At 57.2% G+C, this 13304-nt stretch overlaps 1 protein-coding gene across 1 annotated transcript in view; it reads right to left on the bottom strand.

Moving 5' to 3' along the window:
* Positions 1 to 8141: 8141 nt before the first annotated feature.
* STK32B (serine/threonine kinase 32B) overlaps positions 8142 to 13304 on the bottom strand; it is a 121269-nt gene continuing 116106 nt past the window's right edge. Inside the window, exons 11-12 of the mRNA XM_059675869.1 lie at positions 12323 to 12387; positions 8142 to 8291 (exon numbers count right to left, since the gene is read on the bottom strand). Of these exons, the coding sequence (XP_059531852.1) occupies positions 8153 to 8291; positions 12323 to 12387 (204 nt within the window). The 3' untranslated portion in view covers positions 8142 to 8152. The remainder of the gene's footprint in view (positions 8292 to 12322; positions 12388 to 13304) is intronic.

Raw genomic sequence — 13304 nt, 5'->3', positions numbered from 1 at the left:
TCTCATTAATGGAAGGCTTTCAACTAAAAATTCCATTTCTTTAAAGATATAGAATGTGTCAGGTTACCTTTTCTTTTTGAATGCTCTTTAGTAGTTCATGTCTTTTGAGGAATGTTTCCATGTTGTCTAAGCTGTTCTTTATTGGCATAAAGCTGTGCATAGCGTTTCCTTGCCACCCTTTTCATTTCGGTGGAATCTGTAGCGATACCGTTGCTCTCGTCCTGGTCTCCATAATCTGTGTTCATTGATTACGGTTTTTACTGATTAACCTGGCTGGAGGCTTATCCATTTTATTTATCTTTTCAAAGAACCAGCTTTCAGTTTCATTGGCTTTCTCCACTGTTTTTCCTCTTATTGATCTCTGCTTCTATCTCCCTTATGTTCTTTCTTCAATGCACTGCAGGTTTAATTTCCTCTTTGCTTCCAAGTTTCTTAAGGGGGAATCTGAGGTCATAGACTTGAGATCTGTCTTCTTTTCTGACACAGGCACTTAGTGCTATAAATGTCCCTCAAGGAAATGTGTTCGCGACAACCCACAGATTTCCAGTGTCAGCCCTGGGTTCGGTTCAGTCGATGACTCCTCCTTCATTCTGCATCATATTTTCTGCTTCTGTACATGCCTGGGATTTCTTAATTGAATACCAATGAGCATGTTAGGAGCTGATATATTTGCATTTCTTATAAATAGCCTTGAGCTGTGCCCTGGTGTGCAGGGACACACTTAGAAACGTGTTGATCCGTTGGAGTGTGGTTTGTCAGGTCGTGAGCTGGGACCGGGGCAGTGTCTAGTCTATGACCATTATAACCCACTAGAGGCCCAGTGCATGAAATTCATGCAGGGGGGAGGGGGGTTGTCCCTCAGCCCAACCTGCACCCTCTCCAATATGGGACCCCTTGGGGGATGTCCGGCAGTCGGACATCTCTCTTACAATCCGCGACTGCCGGCTCCTAACCGTTTGCCTGCCTGATTGCCCCTAACTGCTTCTGCCTGCCAACCTGATCACCCACTAACCACTCCCCTGCCAGCCTGATCAATACCTAACTGCTCCCCTGCCGGCCCGATTGCCCTCAACTGCCCTCCCCTGCCAGCCTGATCACCCACAACTGCCCTCCCCTGCTGGCCATCTTGTGACCTCATGGGGGCAGCCATCTTGTGTGAGGGTGTGCCAGTCAATTTGCATATTGCTTCTTTACTATATAGGATTGAGACAACGCTCTTGACCAACAAGGGTTTCCAGTCTGCACCTTCCAGGGGGCTCTCTCCTTGGCCTCAGCACTGTTTGCTCTCACGCATGTGCTGACCGTGGTCTCCTGGATGGTGGAGGGCGGCCCTTTGCAGGACTCTGCGTCCTGCCCTGCTGTCCTGTCCGCTTCCACACTCTGCCTGGCAGACTCTGGCCACCTGGACTCTAGTTTCTCATCTGCATGGCCTCACCCCCAGGAGCTCCAGGCTCCCCGCTCCCCTCCCCACAACAGGGCCTAGGAGGCCTCCTGGGCAGGAAGGGCACAGCTGTGGGCCTCACCTCATTTGTGTCCGCCTCTCAGGGTCCCTGTCCTTCATGATGCTCCGTGCCTTGAAAGCGACTGTTGTGGACCTTTTGTCTATTTTTTTTATTATTATCCAAGTGAGAGGGTAAACCTGGTCTTGGTTATAAGCTTTAAGCTAAAGTCGTTTTAAAGATAATTTAGCTTTCTCGTATTAGCAAGGCGATGTCTCTTTCATACAAGACGTGGACATGGACGTGGCTGACACAACGGGTGGTGGAGGGGAGTCCAGCTTCCCGGTCGGACACCCGGCCTGCTCCCCTGTCCCTACCAGCTGCCTGGCCTGGGTCAGCGTCTCCATCTCAATCCCATGAAGGTGGAAGGCAGGCCGTGCGCATCCTCCGCTCAAAGCCTTCCCAGGGCTTCGCGGCCCAGACAGCGCGAAGGGTGGCTCCTTCCTCTGCCCTGGAAGCCACACCAACTGTCTGTCACCTGCCCGCCCTCCTCCCTCTCCTTTCCCTCTCACGGCTTCTGCTGCTCTGGCCCTTGCTCGGCCAGGCACGTGGCTGCCACAGGCCCTTTGCACTTGCCGACGCTCGCTCTCTCTCTCTCCAATGCTTTTCTTTCCACGCCCACACGGCGTGCTTCCTTGCTTCTCTGAAGCCTTCATTCAAATGTTACCATCTCAACGAGGCCTTCCCTGGTTGCAAATGGCCACCCCGCCCCTCCGTCCTCCACACCTACCCGCCCTCCCTCGCTTCCTGCTTGGTTTTCTCGGTGGCACCACCAGCTCAGAGCCTGTTGTGTCAGTGACTCATTTGCTTGCTGATGGTCTGTCTCTCCCCACCACAGCGACAGCTCCACGGGAAAGGACTCGTGTCTGCTTGGCCACCGGCGTGTTCCCGCACCTCGGCTACGGGCTCACGGCAGGCAGAGCCGCTGCGTGGACAGTGAACGAGGCTCAGCCTGCTTTCTCCTCTGTGCAGTGGGCGGGTGCGGCCCTTCCTGACACGAGGGTGGCGAGGCTCCCCAGGGGGCAGTTAGGGACGAGGCTCAGTCACACTTTAAGAGCAGAAAGACCCCCCCTCTCCTACCAGGCCCAAGGAAACATGTTTGCTAACATGCACCGTCTCACAACCCTCACAGGGCCTGCCTGGGGAGCTGGGCTGGGGAGAGACTGCGGATGGACCTGGACCCTGAGATGTCTGACGGCCGGGAGAAAAGAGCGCGGGTTTGGAGGCGGACGGCTCCGGGTTCCAATCCAGGGCCTTTGATCACCTGAACAACCGCAAGCTCGGCGACCTCCCCGAATTCCCATTCTTAATCTCGAAATGGGGGAAAACATCACGTGGGTCCTAGAACCGTTGTGAGGGCTCAGCGAGGCCATGTGGGAGGCGCGGGGCGGGCTCCCGTGGGGCCCCCAGATGGGGAGACAGCTTGTCAAATCGGACCGTGAGCGGAACCAGTGGGGGGAGGGGAGGGTCCGCCCCCCCACTCCCAGCTCTCTCTGGTGGCTCATCCTCCGTCTTGCGGTTCCCGGCGAAGCCCGGAGGCCGGGAAACGGCAGTTGTCACCCTAAGCTTGTCGCCTTGAGCTTTCTGATGATGCTCAGTTGTTTTCTCAGGAACAAAAGGAAAACTTCATAAACAAAAACTAAGAAAAAATCCTGCTTCTTCAAGGCGAGCTCTCAGGAGACAGAGGGGCCTGGACCTGGTGCGTATCTGGGCCGGGAGCATTGGTTCCCCTGAGAACTGGCACGAAGACAGGACGCTCAGGTCCTGCGCCTGCAGGCAGCACTGCCCTCGGCGGGCAGGGCCGGAGCGGCCCACGGGATCACCTGGGCGGAGGATGCTGAGCACAGACAGGCATGATGCACGGACTGGCCAGCCGGGGCCTGCTGCTGACCAGGTGGGCTCCAAAGGACCAAGGATTTTGTTTTTGTTTTTTAATATATTTTTATTGATCTCAGAGAGGAAGGGAGCGGGAGAGAGGGAAACATCAATGAGAGAGAATCACTGATCGGCTGCCTCCTGCACACCCCACCCTGGGGATGGAGCCTGCAACCCGAGCATGTGCCCGTGACTGGAATCGAACCTGGGACCCTTCAGTCTGCAGACCGACGCTCTATCCACTGAGCCACACCGGCTAGGGCCAAAGCACTCAGCTTAAATGTGAAACAAACGTGGGCACTGGCCTTTGCTCTGGCCTCGATGAAGACAAGGTTGGACTTCTTCCACGAGGGGACAGAGATGGAACCCGGGGCAGCTTCTATCTCCGCCGACTAGATCTCGCAGCACCTCTGTCCCCCACCGGCAGGCTTTCCTCGCGATCCTGTGGCAGAGCCCCGCCCCCACTGGCAACAACGGGAGTTGGGGAGAGGGGAGGGCAGGTTGGCATGGGGAGCCAGGATGTCCTCGTCCATCCAGAATGCCATCCGAAGCCCCCACTCTCACCCTTCATTGCTTAGCGTTGACTAAACATGACATGTGACATGGATTCCCATTCAGACAAGGCCAGTGAAGGACGCACAGAAGATGGTTCTGCAAGTCGAGTCTTAGCGTCAGGACGGTGGAGGAGGGCAGCCTCTACGATGGGAAGTTCCTGGGTGGGACCCCCACTTCCTCCCTCTGCGGAGAGGAACGGATAGAAGGGGGTGCTTGGGGGATGGGATAGACACACAGAGCCCAGACCCGAGGGGGAAACCCATGCATCACGCCTGTCTGTTCCCAGGAAGTAGCTACTTGTTCTTGGTGACAGTTGGCAATTAAACACAAGAGGCCTCGCCATGACTCATGCTCAAGGCGGGAGGAGGAAACAGTGAGAGGCACCGCGGCTGCATCTTCCAAGTGACAGGCGCTCCCTAAGCGTGGCCCAAGCTGGGGGACAAGTGGGAGTGTCTGCACTCCTTCCACGTCCATCAAGGGGCAGCCAGACAGCAGGGGTGGGGTCAGCAATGCCTGTGCGCCCTGCTGGAGTTCATGGCCTGGAGTGGGGTAGGGTCAGGGTTGGACCTGAGTTAAGAGTTACAGATAGGGTTGGTTAGGGTTGGACCTGCATTAGGGTTAGGGTTAGGGTTAGGGTTAGGGTTAGGGTTGGGGTTGGGGTTGGGGTTAGGTTTAGGGATAGGGTTAGGGTTGGACCTGCATTAGGGTTAGGGTTAGGGTTGGACCTACATTAAGGTTAGTATTAGGGTTGGACCTGCATTAGGGTTAGTTAGTGTTAGGGTTAGGTTTAGAGTTAGGGATAGGGTTAGGGTTAGGATTAAGGTTAGGGTTATGGTTGGACTTGCATTAGGGTTAGTCTTAGGGTTAGGGATAGGGTTAGGGTTAGGGTTAGGATTAGGGTTGGACCTGCATTAGGGTTAGATTTAGAGTTGGTTAGGCTTGGTCCTGTGTTAGGTTTAGGGTTAGAGTTAGGCTTATGGTTAGGGTTGGATCTTTGTTAGGGTTAGGGCAAGGGTTGAACCTGATTAGGGTTATGATTATGGTTATGATTAGGGTTAGGTTTGGACCTGTGTTAGTGTTAAAGTTAGGGTTAGTGTTGGAATTGCATTAGGGTTAGGGTTGGACCTGTATTAGGGTTAGGGTTAAGATTAGGGTTAGTCCTGCACTAGGGTTAGTGTTAGCATTAACGTTTGGGTTAGGGATAGGGTTAGCGTTAGGGTTAGGTTTAGGATTAGGGTTAGGGTTGACCTGAATTAGTGTTAGGGTTAGGGTTAAGGTTAGATTTGGACCTGCCTTAGGGTTAATGTTAGGGATAGTGTTAGGGTTAGGGTTAGTGTTAGGTTTAGGGTTGGACCTGCATTAGGGTTAGAGCATTGTGGGTTAGGGTTAAATTTAGGATTAAGGTTGGACCTGCATTAGGGTTAGTGTTAGGGATAGTGTTAGGTTTAGGGTTGGACCTGCATTAGGGTTAGAGCAGCCGTGGGTTAGGGTTAAACTTAGGATTAAGGTTGGACCTGCCTTAGGGTTAGTGTTAGAGATAGTGTTAGGTTTAGGGTTGGACCTGCATTAGGGTTAGAGCAGCCGTGGGCAAACTACGGCCCGCGGGCCAGATCCGGCACGTTTGAAATGAATAAAACTAAAAAAAAAGAGACCGTACCCTTTTATGTAATGATGTTTACTTTGAATTTATATTAGTTCACACAAACACTCCATCCATGCTTTTGTTCCGGCCCTCTGGTCCAGTTTAAGAACCCATTGTGGCCCTCGAGTCAAAAAGTTTGCCCACGCCTGGGCTAGAGCATTGTGGAGGAGTTGGAGTTTTTCTTTGAGGCACACCTATTTCCAATATGTAGGAATGGTAGTTGACAGACACCTGGAGTAGGAGAGACAGTTCGATGTCCCTCCCATAAAGCAAACTCTGGTCCCTCTGCACCTGCATGGGGACGGGGTAAGGTCTGACCCACCTTGTGGAAAGTTTAAGAGTATTTTTCTTTTCTCCTTTTTAAAAATGTTTATTGATTTCAGAGGGAGGACGGGAGAGGGAGAGACAGGAACAGCAATGTGACACATCCACCGATTGCCTCCTGTACCCCCCTTGTTTTCCAGTGTGCAGCGAGCCTGCCTCCTGGGCATGTGCCCTGACTGCGAATCGAACGGGGACCTCTTGGTTCATGGGCTGATGCTCAACCACTGAGCCACACCATCTGAGAAGAGTATTTTTCTTTGGGTGGAGCGTTTTGTGTATTTCCCCCTGGTGTGTAGATTGCACGTTCGTATCTATAGAATCATAATGAAGACGATTAACAGTAACCATATAATCCATAATACAAGTTGTGATCAAGGTAGACAGAGCCTTGCATTGCTGAGTGTGGTTTTATTCCCTGGTAAACACACCAAGTGACATATCACTGAGCTGGAATCCCCCACCCCCTTCTCTACGTTTCTCATTAACCGTGAGGTCTGAACTCCAGGAGGACACGCCCACCCCACCCCACCCTGAATAAGAGCAGCGTCGAGGGAGGGCTGCCCAGGAAATCATTTATTCTGAGCGAGGAACAGCGCGGACTCAGAGCCAGGCCGGCATCTCACGGCCGCTTCCAGCCCCTGCCCCTGCCTCTGGGCCCAGCACGGGAGGCACCGAGAGGCACCGAGGAGCCCTAACCGCTGCCGGGTCAGTGCAGGAGAGGCAGCCGGGCCACACCCGGAGGGGGCAGGACGGTGCCGGCGGGAGCGGAGGATAGAAAGCGTGCAAGCCAAGTGGACGCACACGGACAACACCATCGCCCTGGCTCAAAGGAGGAAAGCAATGGCCGTTCAGAAAAATGAAAATAAGAAACCAAACCCCACACTAACACGTCTCTTAAGGAATCTAAGAGATGACACCGGCAGCCGCGAGGACTGGCTTGTGAGGTAAAAAGCGAAAAGTAGGAGTTGGGAGCAAAGATAAAAACAGAACTGACCACCGACAGGAACACACGGGCACTGAATAAGCCACACACCGGGCTTGTTTCTACCGAAACCCAGCCAGACGAGCGCGTGAAACGGGAGGGTTTCAGCAGGTGACGGCGCTGCTGACCCGTGTGGCCGCCGTTCAGGGAATGGTGTGTGCTGGGCGCCTCACACACAGGACCCAGGGCTGGGATTATTACCCCCTTTTTAAAGCGCGGAAACTGGTGCTCAAGAGATGACACGATTTGCCTATGGGCTTCCATCAGCACAGGGCAGGGCTGGCTTCTGCCCACGGATCCGGTTCCAAGTCCAAGTGCATCCCTGGTGCGATAGCATCTTCTGAATGCACAGCGGCCAGGCTGCTCCCGGCACAGGTCGGGAATTGCTGTTTTCTGCGTGGACCCAGTGTCCCCGAGTGGACTGTCTACGGTGACCCTTGCTTCCCCACGTATCCACGCTGCGTGCCCGGTCCACGGCAGCGGCAGCAGAGGACCCTCGTGAAGACAATCCTGACGCGACAACCTTACGCCCTCCCGGGAGACACCCTGCAGGGCGGGCCAGTCCGAGTTCTGCCGCGGGACGTGCTTTGGGGACCGAGGACACTCTATCGGAGCGACCGGGCTGGGGGCCTGCTGGAATGAAAAGTGGGGTGAGGCAGTCTTCTGCGAGTCAGGGGAGAAGTACATCCACAGCCTAAGACCCTGGGACCGGGCTGGTCTGCAGGCCACGCCACCTTGGACGGCCAGCGAGACCGGCCCGGCGGAGAGCGCCACGGGGACACGTCAGGTTCTGCGTGCCCGTGGGCACGGCGCCTCCCCGGGAAGGGCGAACCCGCCCCTGTTGGTGCTGCCTTCTTGCTGCATTTTCGAAAGTCCCGCCTAAGGAGCCAGGACAGGTCGTGGCAAAGCTGTGACGGTCCGATCGCGTTGGGGTGGGAGTGCGCGTCCGACATCACCGTTCGAGCTGGCCCGTGCGAACCACTTTGTAAACGTCAGACGTTCTGCGTGTCTGCGACCCGGCCGGACGCTCCCAGTGGCCTGCGATCAGAGGTGGGCGGAGAGACCAGACCCTTCGGCAGATGCAGAAAGCGGAGGCACAGCAGGGCAAGGCTCGTCCAGGTCGCACAGGGGATCTTTCTGGCAGCGGCCCCACCCCGGCTCCCCGCTCCCAGCCCGGCTCTCTCTGCATCTGACGTTGGGGGTGAGGCAGGGACCGTGGTGGCAGAGAGGAGGGCAGGGCGGAGATGGCGCAGTCCTGCTGGGCGGCCGGGCAGCTTAGCTGCTGCAGCCGTGGGCGCAGGCGGGGCCCGGCACATTGTTGTTGCACCCGTCCTGGAGCTTGCCCGGCGCCTGGCTCCCGGCGCGGCCCTCGGGGTCCAGCAGCTGGATGCCTGGGCCCTGCTGCCTCCTCAGCCTGCAAACAAGCAGAGCGCAGGCGGAGTCAGTGCCACGGGCGGGCACGGCGCGGTGCCCCGGACACCCCTGGGCAGGAGGGAGACGCGGGCCCTCAGCCCACACCTTCCTCTGGCCTGGGAAGCACGGGCCCTGGAGGCAGGTGGGCCTGCGGCTCAGGTGCACGCAGGTGAGTTTCTGCACACACAGAGCCTCAGTGTCCCCATCTGTGAAATGGAGATCATCACGCCCACTCGTGGCCCCTCGTGTCGTGTACGGGGGGCGTGGATGGAACGTGCCTGAGCTCATGTCAGCGGAGGTGATAAGGCCCACCCATCAATCATCCACACATTCACATCCAGTGCCACCGACGGACCAGCCCCCGCGGGGAGAAGACCTGGCAGCAAAGCCTGCCTCCGTCCTCAGGGCTGAGCGCCTGACGGGGCGGGAGGGGCGGTGTGGTCGGACCCGCTAGGCAAGGCTGCAGAGGTGTCTAAGGATCTTCCTTCCCCCTCCGTCCTCTCCCCCCCCCCCTCCCAAGAGACACAGCTCCTCTGGAGAGAAAATCATGTCAAAGCCAGGGAAACTCCAACGCCTAAGAAACCTACGGGAGGGAGGCAGAAATGCTTTTACTTCCTAACTAGGGCATCTCTAACGCCGCAAGTCCCTGGGGCTCTCCCAGGACGAGGAGGGAGCCTTCTAAGACTTTCATTTAAGTGCCCCAAGCGGGGAGTGTGTATTTAAAAATAGCGCCCGTGCCCAAGGGTGGCTATATTGAGAGCCAGCGTTGCTATCTCTAGACTCCCAGCCTTCTCCCATTTTAGCACAAAATGTAACTGCAAAGGCTGCTTAGAAAGAGCGGGGCAGTGACGAGGGAGCCCCGGTGAGGGAGACGTGGATCCCGAAATCCTGTGTGGATCGGGGCGGCTTCCTGGAGGCAGCATTTGAGCTGGACTTTAGGGATTGGTATGGAATGTGGAGAGTGGGAGGGAAGGAGGGTGGAAGGGAGTGAGGGAGGGAGAAAAGGAGGGAGGGAGAGAAGGAGGGAGGGAGGGAGGGAGGGAGGGAGGGAGGGTGGAAGGGAGTGAGGGAGGGAGAGAAGGAGGGAGGGAGGGAGGGAGAACTGAAATGAGGGGACACCCGTGAGGTAAGGCACGGAAAGTAGAAAGACACTGCAGCGTGGACCAGTCCTCTCTGGTCCCCCTTTGGCCAGACTACCTTGAGTAGAATTAGCTGTTTCAAGTCTCCCCTCTTGTGGGGGGTCACAGAACACTGACCAGGAGTGCTGAGGCCTAGAGCAGTGCTCTGTGAGGTGTGGCTCATGCCCCTCCACCTCCCGGGAGCAGAGGGAGCGCGGAGGCAGAATTGGTGAGGAGGAGCCCTGCTCTGAGCACCTGCCCACGCCCACAGCCCACAGAGCTGGGATGCTCATCACTCTGGAGGCTCCATAGATGGCGTTCTGCCCGCCACATCTGCACTCCCTCGCACCCACCCCCACTCACCACCACCCACCATCTACCCATCATAAATACCCCCCCACCCACCGTTTCTATCTACCTACCATCTACCCGTCCATTGACTTAGCCATCTGCCCATGCATTTACCCCATCCACCAACTGTCCATTCATCCACTCCCATGTCTACCCATCTGTCCCACCCACACCTCCACCTGGCCACCCTTACTCACCTACCTGTCCACCCTTCACCCACTTACCTATTCACCCACCCACCTATCCACCTCCCAAACACACACCCATCCATCTACCTACCTCATCCATTCAACATCCACCTATCTTCTCCTCATTCATCTAACTACCCACTATTCGTCCATTTCATCTATTCCTGTCCACCCATCCATCGATTCTTCATGCACCCTCTGTTTACCTACCCACTCATGCATCCATCTCTGATCTATTGATCCATCCAACCATCCACCCAATCCCAATGTCCATCCAGCTACCCTCAACCCCACCTGTCTGTTCCACCTACTTGCTTACCCACCTCTCCCCACATCCATCTATTTATCTTGTCCAGTCATCATCCACCCATATATTGATACATCCTTCCATCTACCACCCGGTCCATCTACTCATCTATTCTTCCATCATCCATCCACCCATCCATCCATTTTATCCAATCACTACCTACCCACCCACCCATCTATGCATCCAGCCACACCCTTCTGCCTATCCATTCAGCCATCTACTCCCACGTTTCCACTCTATGCCACCCACCCATCTGACCAGTGCTCACCCATCCCCCATCCTTCCGCTCATCCTTTCCACCAGCACGTTCTGAGTGCCAGGCTCCGAGTGCCAGGCTCACAGTTGAAGGGGCTGGGGAGGACAGAAAGCCAAGAGTGCCCGTCTCTGCGGGAAGGAGGCAGGGTGGCGTAGCATTAGGGCCTGGGCTGAGAGCCAGGCTGTTTCCATCCCGGGGCTGCCACTTTCTAGCCGTGTGACCTGGGGAACCGGACTCCAACCCAGGGGCTGCCTGCCGCCCACACCCCTGCTCTTCCCCCTGAATCCCGTGCCCTTCCGTCTGGGCGTGGGGAAAGGGGGGCAGGGAATGCCTTCTCCACGCCCTGAAGGAACCGAAAAGGCTCGCATTGCTCCAAGACAGATACGAAACCGTCACGGTTGGCCGAGCGCGCACCTGTATGACGCCCAGTTATCTCTGCTCGGGAGGAAATGGAAAAGGGCTGTACATTCCCACGAGGTGCAGCTCAAGGCCAGGGAAGCGCACTGGCTTCTTATCTCAGCCATGGCAGCAGCACTTCATTCCTCAGCCACCTTATCAGACTAACTGTCAGTGTCGTGAGCAGAATCCCGATGACGGACGTGGGCTCTCTACCTCCCGAGGTCGGCTGACCGACGCCGGAGGAAGGGTCTGTGACTCAGAGACCCGGCCGACGGCAGGAGGACACCTGTCAAAACCCGTAATAGATCGGCCGGAGGCATTTTTCAAAGCACTCTGTGGGCCTAACACAAAAAGGCCAGCCACCGGGCTGACCGCAGGTCGAGCTGTTCCACACGTCAGGCTGAGCCTCCTCGGTCACCAGCGTTCCAGCAGCACAGGGCACGTGCCAGGGCAAAGGGCAGCCCAGGCAGTGGCTCCCAGCAGGTGCCAGGCTCGGCCAGGGCTCAGGGTAGCTTCCTGAGGGGCCCCCAGGCCTAAAGGGTGCGAGGGGACGGGCGTGGGGTCCCAGGCGTGAGGATGACACGGGGAAGCGACCTGGCTGGCAGACGTGGGGCCCGCGGCTGGTTGAGGAGTTTGCATTGCCGGGGCATGCGTAGAGGTGGGCCGTGGTGGAGGTGAGGGACCCACCCGGGCAGGTTGTCCAGGTTCTGGCCCATGGGTGGGTGGGCAAGGCAGGGCCCCGTTCCCACTGGGGCTGGGGAGGGTGAAGAAGGCAGCAGCCTGTCACTCATCCTGGGCGGCCACAGCTCTAGGGCAGGTGGGGGTCAAGGTCAACCCAGACTCCCACACGAGGCCCGGCCAGCAAGCCTCACCCACGGGCTGAGTCTCCTGGCCCCTGCTCTGGCCAGCAGGCGGGAAGGACCTCTGGAACCACAGCCGGAGACGCTGGGGTCCAGCACAGCCCACGCCCATTAAATAATGATGACCAGAGCAATCGGCTTTACCACGCCAGGCACCGTATCCACAGCCCCATTTAGTCTCAGACCAGCCACAGGCAAGGCGGAGAGCTCACGTCCACGGCTGGCGTGAGGCCCGGGAAGCAGGCACCGGCCCAGGTCACTCTGGCAGCTGCAGCGCCAGGACTGGGCCCAGACAGTTACACTCCCGAGCCTGGGCCCCTCACCACCTGCGACCCCGCCTGTGCGTGCCAGCGTGCCTGGCCAGTTCCCACCTGCTTCCCCATGTCACACAGAGACGCTGAGGCCCAAGGGAGGGAAGCCAGTGCCTCGCTCAGCCACCTGGGCCGGGTGGGCGAGCTGTCCCCTCCCAGGTCGTGGCTGGCACCCGGGAGCCTGTGGTTCCAAAGGGCTCTGCCTGGCGGCAGCTGGGGGGGGGGGGGGGGGACTGACTTACTTCTCTCTGTTGAATATGATGAATTCCTTCCGCACGGTCTCCAGGCACTGCTGCAGGTGTCCGTTCTGTCAAAGGGACAGACAGGTGACTGTGAGTGACGGACAAAGGGCCAAGACCAGCAGAGACCGGTCGCCCGGGGCTGGGCACCAGCTAAGTGGAGGAAGCAGTCCTGCCGGCACCGTGGCTGTGCCAGGCAGCCTGGCAGACAAAGATGTTTATCTCAGTTTGAAGCCACTAAATCTGAGCTGAAAGCGATGGTAGGGGGGATTGTGGGTAGAAGATCCTGGGCATGGCTTCCTGATGGCTCCAATGTCCGTCAGGCCTAATAAAGCGTGAGGGGGAGGGGAGAAAGGCAAGGCATCCTGCAAGTGCTCATTTCCGCCAAGAACAGGTGCTGAGAGCCACCTGCCTCACCCAGGCTCGCTGCTGCACCCCTGGCAAAGCTCGGGCCTGGGCGTGGGGCCTGGGCATGGGGCCTGGGCGTGGGGCCTGGGCGGGGGGCGTGGGGCCTGGGCGTGGGGCCTGGGCGCGGGGCCGGGGCGTGGGCTTGGAGCCTGGGCTTGGAGCCTGGGCATGGGGCCTGGGCCCACCATACTGTTAGGGTCTACAAAGATGTTTCACTTTCTTTAAAATAAGCAGAAAAGCCCGAGGGGCGCAGGGCTCAGTGGTTGAGTGTTGACCTATGAACCAGGAAGTTACGGTTCGATTCCCGGTCAGGGCACATGCCCGGGTTGTTGGCTCAATCTCCAGGAGGGGGTGTGCAGGAGGCAGCCGACCAATGATTCTCATCATTGATGTTTCTGTCTCTCCCTCTCCCTCTCCCTTCTTCTCTGAAATCAATAAAAATATGTTTAAAAAATAAGCAGGAAAAAATGAACTTCCAGCATTGAAAGCTGACTTCGTACCACTGCCGTCATTAAACATCATGTTTAAGATGCTTTTCTGGCGGAAGGGCCGGCTGTGGGTTGAAATCTGCTCCTCC

Source organism: Myotis daubentonii, chromosome 1 (assembly GCF_963259705.1).
Source record: "Myotis daubentonii chromosome 1, mMyoDau2.1, whole genome shotgun sequence".
Lineage (NCBI taxonomy): Eukaryota > Metazoa > Chordata > Mammalia > Chiroptera > Vespertilionidae > Myotis > Myotis daubentonii.
Note: the sequence above shows the minus strand (reverse complement) of the source record. Positions and strands in the feature narration are given on the sequence as shown.